General features: G+C 41.6%; 1 protein-coding gene across 6 annotated transcripts in view; it reads right to left on the bottom strand.

Annotated features, from left to right (window-relative positions):
• Positions 1-4,372: 4,372 nt before the first annotated feature.
• The window catches only part of PRMT7 (protein arginine methyltransferase 7), a 53,344-nt gene continuing 46,743 nt past the window's right edge, over positions 4,373-10,973 (bottom strand). For 4 of the 6 annotated variants that reach the window (XM_075008730.1, XM_075008732.1, XM_075008729.1 and 1 more), the window contains 4 exons: positions 10,060-10,134; positions 6,982-7,142; positions 5,314-5,410; positions 4,374-4,689 (listed from right to left, as the gene is read on the bottom strand). In XM_075008730.1, the coding sequence (XP_074864831.1) occupies positions 4,531-4,689; positions 5,314-5,410; positions 6,982-7,142; positions 10,060-10,134 (492 nt within the window). In that variant the 3' untranslated portion in view covers positions 4,374-4,530. Of the gene's footprint in view, positions 4,690-5,313; positions 5,411-6,981; positions 7,143-10,059; positions 10,135-10,415; positions 10,608-10,973 lie in introns of those variants that run through there. The other 2 variants (XM_075008728.1, XR_012647467.1) reach the window with 2 other exon arrangements.

Below are 10,973 nucleotides of genomic sequence, written 5' to 3'. Positions count from 1 at the left end.
GGTTCCTGATCCAGTGCGTCCCTTACTGGTAGGAGCTTGACGGCATTGAGGGCTGTATCAACCACAATGTTCTCGCGTGAGTACAACTCGGAGTAGTGCTCAACCCAGTGCTCCATCTGTTTGGCTTTGTCAGTGACGACTTCACCAGATTTGGATTTCAGAGGTGCCATCTTGTTCTGGGTGGGTCCTAATGCCTTCTTAATGCCCTTGTACATTCCCCTGACATTACCAGAGTCAGCACTGGTCTGGATGCTGCTGCATAGCTCGAGCCAGTAGTTGTTGGCACTGCGCCTGGCAGTCCGCTGTACCGTTTTTCTGGCTGCCCTGAGTGCTTGCAGGGTACTCTGGCTTGGTGAGCATTTGTACTCCAGGAGTGTGGTGCGCTTCTTTTCGATGGCTGGTATCATCTCATTGGAGTTAGCTTTGAACCAGTCATTCGTGTTTCTAGCTCTTCTTCCAAACACCAACAAGGCTGTGTTGTAAATTGTATTCCTCAGATGCTGCCATCTGGATGTCACATCGGCACCCCCACGGTTGCTGTGCAGATTCTCCTCGAGGGTCACTCTGAACTTTTCAGCTCTTTCTGAGTTTGCTGTCTTTCTGGCATCAATGTGGGGCCTTCCAGTTGGTTTAGAGTGGTACAGCTTCTTGGGTCTCACCTTGAGTTTGGAGCAAACTAGCGAGTGATCTGTATCGCAGTAGGCACTACGATAGCTGCGTGTCAGAAGGACGTTTTTGAGGTTATCACGTCTAGTGATGACCACGTCTAGTTGATGCCAGTGTTTCGAGCGTGGGTGTCTCCATGACACACTGTGCTGTGGCTTTGTTTGGAAAAATGTGTTTGTGATGCACAGACTGTGGTATGTGCAAAGTTCAAGAAGATGCTGTCCGTTTTCATTCATTTTTCCCACACCGAAGTGGCCTAAGCAGGAAGGCCATGAGTCACAATCAGCTCCAACTCTTGCACTGAAGTCACCCAAAATGTACAGTTGTTCGCAAGCAGGTATTTGCGCTATGGCAGCACTAAACATGTCATAGAACTTGTCTTTTACTTCTGGTGTGGCATACGGGGTTGGAGCATAAGCGCTGATCAGGTGGACAGGACCGGCGCAAGTTTGAAGTATGACCTGAAGGAGTCTTTCCGATCCACTCATGACTAATTCCACCATTTGTAGAAGGGTGTTTCTGATGGCAAAGCCAACGCCATGCTCCCTGGGTTCTTCTTGGGTTTTACCTTGCCAGAAAAAGGTCTAGTCCTTTTCCTTTAGAGATCCCGAATCTGCAAGTCACGTCTCTTGCAGAGCAGAAATGTCAACTTGGAGCCTCTTCAGTTCCTCATTGATGACAGCGGTCTTTTGGGTGTCGCTGATGTCCTGAAGATCTTCAGTCAAACCGGTGAGCATGGTCTGCACATTCCAGCAAGCAAGCTTAAAACTTTGATGGTTTCCTTTTCTCGTTGATTTTCTTATTGGTTTGCCTGGTGCTCAAATTTCCTTATGTGTCCTTTGATTAACTTCTACAGCTTGTGCTCACTGTTGTGCATATCTTAGCTTTTCCCACTACAAGGACAACACTTGGCCCTGGTTTTAATTTACAGTTTGATCCACCCCACTCTTATTAAAACCCCAAAAAGACATCTTCACATTTTAGCCGATGAGCAGAAAAAGTCACTCTGTGTCACTGTTGATATAGAGCCCAACACAATGGCGGCTCCCTGGGCTCCACAGTACAAATAATAACCAAGTCCCCTTCCAGTGGGAGTTTAGGTTTCTTCTTCACTAGGCTCTCAGGAGTTAACTATTTTGTCTCTGGCAAAGACAACTCAGCCACCTCCTGGTATAAATCTTATATCCTATTGTACAATCTGTCTCTTTCCCCAAGAAGGTTTTTTTCCCCCATCTTGCTGTTATTCTTAAACCATTCATTTTGCCATATTGCTACAAATCACTGTAAGTCAATCTTGTTTCATTTTTATTTTACACTTTTAAAAACCAGTGAATTCTAATAATTTCTATTACTCCTCTATCCCCTTGAGAATATTGTAAATTGTTGCTAGTAAATATCTTTCCCGAAACAATTCAAAAATACCACTCATCTACTTCCTATCTTATGCAAACTATGACCCATATCATCAGTTGGTGTAAGTCATCACAGTACCACTGTAATAGCAATCAGCAGACCTGGCTTTTTCTGGTGATCTTTTCCTCCATTAGCTGTCAGTGGTACAAATAACTCGGGATACAGTATCATAGAACACAAGAACTGGAAAGGACTTCAAGAGGTCATCAAGTCCAGTCCCTCTTGGAAGGGCCAATCACCCTCTATATCATTCTGTTAGATATTTATCCAACCTGTTCTACAATCACCCTAGGCAATTTATTCCAGTATTAGACCATCCTGACAGGAAATTTTTCCTAGTGTGCAGCCTAAACCTCCCTTGCTGCAATTTAAGCCCATTGCTATAAAAGGTTAGCTGGTTACCCAGTTACCCAGTAAGCATTAAGCTTAGCCGAATATTTAGCGGGTATCTAGTTTCCCGGCACTCATCCAAATCCTAGTGGGTGGCAAGTCGCACCAATCTGGAGTGACCCCAGCTGCATCATGCCTGTTAGTGGGTCCCAGGCTGAGTTTCAGTGGAAGACCAGGCAGCAACCATGTTGGGCAGGTGGGGGCCCAGTTGTTTAGTGGGCAGGCATAACTCTGGCCAAGGCTGCGTCAGAGGCCACAGCTGTGAGGGCAGGCCCTAGCCACAGTGGGCAGGCTCCTGTTGTGTGGTGAGTAGGTGGGATCCTGGTCATGGCTACACCAGAGCAGCTCCAGCCCCAAACACAGTGGGCAGGCTGACCTGGAACAGTCCAACCCACACCTGGCAAGCAGGACTCCTGCCCCACAGACCCAGCAGAACCACAGCTCCAGCATTACATCCCAGACCAGCTGCCCTGCCTTAGCCTGTGAAAGGTTAATGGATTAAACAGTGTTACTGTAATTAAGCCTTTTTTAAAAAAAATGTACACAATATTTTGCAAGACTTAGGAAAAATTCCAGGCTCCTTCCGGATGCGAAAATCATTAGCAGCACTATATAGGAGAGAAGTAAAATTCTCACCAAGTGGCCTAAGTGCCAAAGGACACTAGCAATGCAAGACAGAGGGCTAATCTACACCAGAATTTCTTCAGCAGTGCAACTGTGCCAAGGTAGTTGTGCCACTGTAGCACTGTTAGCTCATGCAGATGCTCCGTGCTAACCAGAGAGCACGCTCCCATCAGCAGAATTCTCTACCTCCCCAGGCAGACGTAGCTAAGTTGGCAAGAGAGCTTCTGCTGGCACAGTATTGTTCACACCTGTGCTTAGGTCAGTGTAACTTACATTACTCAAGAAAGTGGCTTTTTCCATACTGCTGAGAAACTTAAGTTAAACCAAAGTAACTGCTACTGTGCACAAGCCCAGAGAGGAGCCTTGCATCTTCTACTGGATGCCCAGATGGAGTTGCTCATGTCACTTCTCTAAGATGCTGATAGGCAATCTCAGTTACTAGCTAAGGTAAGAGATGTGCTACTCCTCAGCAATTTATACCCTTTAATATCTACAATATCAGGTAACGAGTCAAAAATGGACCCTTACATACCTGATCATTATGTCTGAGAACTGAATGCAATTTTTTTATTTGGTAACACAGCCTGCATGCTCCATCTCTGCTGCTGACTAAAAGGTAATTTATCTCTATTTACTACTAACTTGTCATTTCCACTTTATCTTTTAAATTCCCATTACTTCTTCACTGTTTTCTGTCTTCAGCAGTTTTCAATCCACTACTGGGTAAAGGCTTCTTCCTCTTCAGTGAGGCAATGCCTGAATGAACTGCTGATACTGGATGAATCTAAATATTGTCACAAGGTATTTTATCATTGACAACTTTCTTGTAATTAGTCATAACCTGTATAAATTTTCTTATGTATCTTAGAGTGGTTTCCCTTTTCATATTAAATGCACTGCTTCATGAAATTTCCCACATATTCCAGCATGGGATTTCTATTTGTGGAACTGAAGTAAACATGCTATACTCTGCATACAATAGGGACAGGTGCTACAGGAAACAGTAAGGTAAACAGATTGATTTTATAGTCTAACCAAGGGACTAGATTAATTAATAGGTTGACTTATTTTCCTCTAATGTCAAAGTAATAAATCTGTTCACGCCTTAGGATACTAGATTAATATTTAAAATTTTAATTATTTGCTTTAGATTCCTGAAATAGCCTCAAAGCGCTTCAGTTCTATGCTATATCAGACAATTACAGACGGATTTATAGTCCAATAGGCATTATGGCACCTGGCAAAACCCAGCAGAAGCTTCTCTCTCTTTCTCTAGTTGTGTACTTTGGAAGCAAAGCCAGGCATGTTGGAGGTAGGTTACAAAGCAGTTAGCTTAAGCAGAGTAAAAACTTTGCTGTACAAAGGGAAACACTCTCACGATCACTCAACAGATTTACTATAACTTAGAAAAATGTTAAACAATATCAGAATGTTTTATTATAGTGGTGTAAAATTCAGGACAATCTCGCCCGTCTTTGGGTTAAAATTAATAGCATACACGACAGCACTAGGGAGGTCTGTTAGAATGTCTGGTTCAAGTGCAGAGCTGAAGAAATAGACTGCTTGTTTGCACTGGGGATTCCATTTGCAATTGCCCTGTAGAGAGAAGAGAGTGAAAAATAGTCCATAACACCAAGACATTGAGCAGTAAAGATATTTTTCTTAAAAAACAGTTGTAATCAGCAGTCCACACAAACTGATCAACATTAGCTACTCTCTCACCCTTAAATACATTCACACCAACAGGTCTTCACTTCCCCAGCTGCAACATTCTTCATTGCATGGTGCAATGGGAAAAAGAAAAGACTATCTGATCACAGCCCATTTCAGGTGAGATGAACAGTGAAAAGTTACCTTTTCCCTTAAATTGTTCTGCTTTTATTGTTTTAATTAGAACAAAATTAAACAAATAATGTTAAACTACAGTTCGGTGTGATCTGTGAATGTTAGCTCCAGAATGGCAGGCGTGTTTTGACTTGGCTCAAACCTCTGTTTTAAGCTACTTTTTGCAGATTTAAATAGACAATTCTACTGGTACTGTACTTGCATGGTTCAACATAGCATACAATGAAGTGCAACGAACTGCTAAATCTAATAAAAAGCAACACTCAGTAAGAGACAAGCAAGACTTTGTGCCCAGCAGCAGTGGGTTTAAGAATACTGTAATTCTGTAAATCTTTTCCTTCCTGTCAAAGAGAGAAAGAGAAATTAAGAAAATACCTTTTCATCTGAAACCTGCTCCAGTCCTGTGCTGACTGAGATATCAGCAGTCAGATGATATTCCATCCAGAGAACTGCTCCATGGCTTTTCCCAGGCCTGGAAAGCGTAAGTGATTTTTTTTCTGACAACTCTATACACATACATAAAACAATCTCTATTTTTTGTGAGCTCAGCATTTTTCTGTAACTGTATGTCAGTTGAGTAGCTGAATGTGTCAGTCGTGGATGGCAAATGTATAGGCTATAAATCTAAACAAAATGCAGGGATACTATATTGGAACAGACCACGATTGTGTGTGTATGGAGCTGCGATAACAAAGTTGTTCCAGGTTAGTAGGTAACAAGGCACGCATTAATTAGGAATCATCCTCCTGCCTGAAAGCATGAGGTGGAAGGAGTTTCCTCTTCTGCCTTCACACTATACCATTTCTCCTCTTTTTCTGAATCTTATGGATGTCTTTACTACTACTGCTGTTTCACTTCACCCACCTCCTGCTATATAGATGTTTGCTAGAAGAGAGAAATACAGAACCAAGTCTATATTCTGTTTTCCACTAGGCCCCATGGTGCCTTTGGGCACTCTCTTGTAGTGTGGCTAAAAAGGAGTCATGGTGCCAGGAAACACAGCTGGTGCTGAAGCACAAGGAATACACAGAGAGGGCTCTTTCTGCTCATGGATCTCCGTGATCCAGATGGAATTCCCAGATATATGCCAGCTTTGAAGGCAGACCTTGTGATCTATTTTGTAAGGTGGGGACAGACCTCATCCTTCCTATAATAAGAGAAATCCTGCCCTATGGAGAGTGTCAGAGTCTTCTCTACTTGAGCGATGTCCTGTGAGTTTTGGCACCAAGTGGATAGCACACAGAAAAAGCCAAGTTACAGACATGTAAGGACACAGCTTTGACTTTAAATTTGAAAAATAAAAGTCCTGAAATAATGCAAGTTAATCTCTTACATGTTTTTGTTTTCTGGGGGTTTTTTTTCCCCACTAGTTACGCCGTATTCCAGAATTACAGCCTACACTGCAGAATAATTTGAAGTTACTTCAATTTCGGAGAAATGTGACTATGAAAAGCCAGTTGGTATTATCTGAAAATACATGTTGTACATATTATTTAAGTAAAGGTAAATTAGGTACCTACAAATACTGATAACTGCAGCCAAGAATGGTGTAAACTTATAGCTAATTAAATAAAAAGCACCATAATTTGGAAGATAAACTATGTGCTGGTTCAGAAAGAACTGATCAACCAGAGAGCAGATGCTTATATTTGGACGGAGGAAATGAACATCCACATCTGGGTCTGACTCATCTAACCTATCAATTAAAATCAATCAAACAGTTAATATTTAACTGATAGAACTCTAAACCTAATTGCTCATATACTCCTTAATAAAACGTGCTGTTTTTAAAACACAATAACCTTTTCTAAGAAAAGGTGCATCTCCATTCTGTCCCAATTCCTTTTTACTTCATCTGATAACCGAAATCACAACCCATGAAGGTAGGTAAGGTCTGGGTTTGAGTTCTTGTGGCTTTTGCAACTTCATATAACACCTTTAATACTATTTACACATGGTCCTAGGTAGCTACCTGTAATAGTGTATAGTGTTTGAGTGCAAGCAAAGGAAAAACTAATTTTTTTTTTTAAAGACAACTCTCACCTTAACAGATTTACAGAGCCATCTGTGCTGAGAGTCTGTTGTGGCACAGTCAGTGTGAAGTCAAATGTCATTACCTCTTGGGGGTCAGACAGTGATTTGCAAGGGTATTCCCACAATGGGTGAGGCTCTGCCTCCTTAGACTCCCTAAAATTCAGAGAATTCTGAAGAAAGAGAAAAAGCCCAGTAAATCAAGTTTGCATTTGACAAATACATTCCTTAAGCAGTTATGCTAGACATAAGGTAAGATGGCTTCTGTGCCTCCTACCTAGACTGCAACAATATATATGATATGAGCAAAGACATCAGTCCTTACAAGATTCCAGATAGCATACAGAACATTAAATAAGTCTCATTCATAACACAAGCTACTGTGAACACACCAAACCTGTTCTTCCTTCTCTACAACTCCTTCCCAAGGAATATCAAATTAAGTTCATGTCTCTCCCTATCTTCAAGGCTCTCAGTGGTCAGGCTCAGGATGTCTAAAAGACAACCGAAAGCTCAAGCATGAGGAGAGTCAAAAGCTCGTTCTCAAGCACTGTGGAACTTCTTATCACAAGGGGAAAGCTTATTTTATGAAGGAAACAGTTTTCTGAGCCTTCTTGAATCCCACTCTGAGGTTGCGGCAAACAAAATTCTTCCCTGGGTAGCGGACAAGAGAAAGAATGACCCACATATTAGTTACCTCTACTTTTTTGTTAACTGTATAAGTTGTATTAGAAAACCTACCCTTTTATCCACTTTAAAGACTAATAAAATTATTTATTAGGTAACGAGCTTTTTGGAAATAAGACCCACTTCCTCAGATTTAGGTTTAAATCCTATTAAAATCTGATTAAGTGGCTCTTAACCATGAAAGCTCATTATCTACTAAATAAATTTTAGTTTTTAAAATGCTACAGGACTGCTTGTTTTCTGTGAAGCTACAGACTAACACAGCTATCCATTCTGAGACTAATTTCCTCTCCACTATACTTTATAGAGATATTGCCAAGCTAACTGTGTATTCATTTAGGCTACGTCTACACTAGCCAAAAACTTCGAAATGGCCATGCAAATTTGCAAGGCCATTTCGAAGTTTATTAATGAAGCACTGAAATACATATTCAGCGCTTCATTAGCATGCGGGCAGCCACCGCACTTCGAAATTGACACGGCTCATCCAGATGGGGCTCCTTTTCGAAAGGACCCCGCCTACCTCGAAGTCCCCTTATTCCCATCTGCTCATAGGAATAAGGGGACTTCGAAGTAGGTGGGGTCCTTTCAAAAAGGAGCCCCGTCTGGACGAGCCGCGTGGCGGCAAGCCGCGTCAATTTCGAAGTGCCGCAGCCGCCCGCATGCTAATGAGGCGCTGAATATGTATTTCAGTGCTTCATTAGTAAACTTCAAAATGGCCATTTGCATGGCCATTTCGAAGTTTTTGGCTAGTGTAGACACAGCCTTAGTGTCATAAAAATTCTCATTATGATAAATCAACTACTGGGACTACCTACACAAACACCCTGATATGGAACTGCTACCGTTCCACAGCAGATGAAACAAGGAGTCCTGTGGCACCTTAAAAACGAACAAGACTTATCTAGACATAAGCTTTAATGGGCAAAACCCACAAAAGCTTATGCCCAAATAAATCTGTTAGTCTTGCAAGCTGTCACAAGATTCTTCACCGTTTTTGCAGATACCAGCTAAAGTGTCTCTAAAACTGATCATGTTAGAAAAGTCTTTCACAAATGCTTGAAAATGACCATGCACAATTTTTGCAATAAAACTGATTGCTCTTCAGGCTTTCCAAGGTCATCTCATCACTAGTAATAGGACATGCTAGTAAAATTGGCGTCAAAGGATTAACCACATCTCATTACTGGTTCTTGGAAAGTGTCTTAGTCTAAAGTAACTGCACTGATTTCAAGGGTGTGAGAAAAATAATTCAATACACCTATTAGATTATTTGATTCCCAGCATAAAACATAATCAATTTTGTTGATTCAAAACAGGGATTAGAAAATATATTTTCAAATACAGTAAACACCTGAGATGAGTTGTGTGTGTCTCAGGTTAACATGGCTGCTACCCAGGACAGGAGTGGGAAAACTGACTCTTGGCTGCCGCTCCTGACAGGAGCAATTTCCCGGCTCCTCACAGCTGGCAGAGTTGGGAACCTGACCAGGGCAGCAGCCCTGGTCAGTTTCCTGGCTCCAAGAAGTGATGCAGTCTTTTATGTGAACAAAGTGATCTTAAAGAGATGGATTAAGCCAAGAACCAAGTAGGGAATTTTTCAATACTATCCATACCTAGAGATGAATCTTGGAAGAACAGATATGTAAGTAGAAGTGGGGTGTTTAATCAGATGTGAACAGGTTACATGTTTTTAATTCTAAGGTTAGTTTGTGGGACTGCTCAGGCTTATTTACATACCTCCCTGTATAATGTAACTTTTAAACAGAGAATTGCTTCCCTGTTCTTCCAAGATTCATCTCTAGGTATGGATAGTATTTAAAAATTCCCTGCTAACACCTAGCAGCCAAACATACTTACCAAGTTTGCCTTCCTTGTTCTATGAATAAAAGTCACCTTTTCAAAACTGTGATCTGATTCCTGTGTCCTAGAAGGCAGGACGTTCTGTGTGCATGTATCTGTGACTGAAAGGCCAGCTATTAAGAAACTGCAGTTTGGGTTCAAGCTCTCTCCTAAGGGAGGATTTAGAGTTTGGGGTTCCCCCACAGGAAGACATCCCAAGTGCATCTTCCTGGGTTCTAAAGAGGGGGTATTGTGCTTGGTTGGGGCCACATATCATCCAAAGTAGGGAATCTGTGACCTTGGGGAGATTTTTTTAAGCAGGAGCCTTTAAGGGCAGGGTATTTTAAAGTTCCTGCAGGCTCCCACCTTCTGCACTCAAACGATCAGAGTCAGGATCAGCCCTGACAGTATGGAACAATGTTCTACATGTCACATGCACAAATGTAAAACACACATGTTCAATCCTATCTTCCACTAATTTACTGTTCTGTTTCCTTGTAAAGTTAAAATTTGAGCTGTATTGTCATTATATCTAAAGACTTCAGATAACCCCTCTCTTACCTTAATCATGTCATCCATAATGCGAACATCAAACCCTTCACATGTACCACAAGGGCTTCGAATTCGCCACAAGTCCTAAGTAGGCAAAGCAAGTATTCCTTTTAGGGAAGAATTTTAATTGTGAACAACACTCAATTATATATATCAGACAGCTACAAAGGATTGGAAAAATATTTTAAAAATGTTTTCAGGCCAGCTGAATCAGAGGATTAAAAGTGGGACACAGCACCTTCATTCTTTAGGTCACAGAATAAAATACAAATCCACTTCAGGAACAACCTAAAGATTTTACTTTCTTAGTCTGTTGGCTTTTTGAAAAAGAACTGGTCTCAGTTTAGTTTCCAGAGGACAAATACCTAAATCACAAGGGTTATCTTCCTCTGTCTAAATACAAAGGACATGTAGCCTGTTATCCTTTCAAAGGTGGATCCTCCAGGTTGGAAGGCATGCTCTTAGTTCAGTGTGGAAATTGGATTGCTTCACCCAATGTTGTTCCATCACTGTGGATTGATACAGGCTGAAACTCTCTCAGCTGGCATCATCAGGACCTGACCAGAGACAAAGATAAGTTTACTCACCTTGTGCAGTAAATAAGATGCTTCAATATGGTTCTCCCTGTGGGTGCTCCACTTTACATGTCTTGTGCTTATAGACTTTGTAGCAGCTGTAATCCAATTTACACTGCATGCATAGCAGCCATCTTGAGCTGCTCTGAGCCATTAACTGGTATGCACCGCCCCTCTGTTCCTTTTCTACCCTGGAGAAACACAGTGCAACTCTGAAGCAAAGGGGAGGAGGAAGGTACTGGAGCACCCATCTCAAAGAACTGCATTTACTGAACAAGGTGAGTAACCTCCTCTTTTTCTTCAAGGAATGTCCCTGTGGGTACTCCACATTAAGTGACTATGAAGCAC

This window comes from Carettochelys insculpta, chromosome 14, assembly GCF_033958435.1.
Source record: "Carettochelys insculpta isolate YL-2023 chromosome 14, ASM3395843v1, whole genome shotgun sequence".
In the NCBI taxonomy this organism is placed as follows: domain Eukaryota; kingdom Metazoa; phylum Chordata; order Testudines; family Carettochelyidae; genus Carettochelys; species Carettochelys insculpta.
The sequence above is the reverse complement of the archived record's forward strand: the minus strand, read 5'-3'. Positions and strand labels throughout refer to the sequence as shown.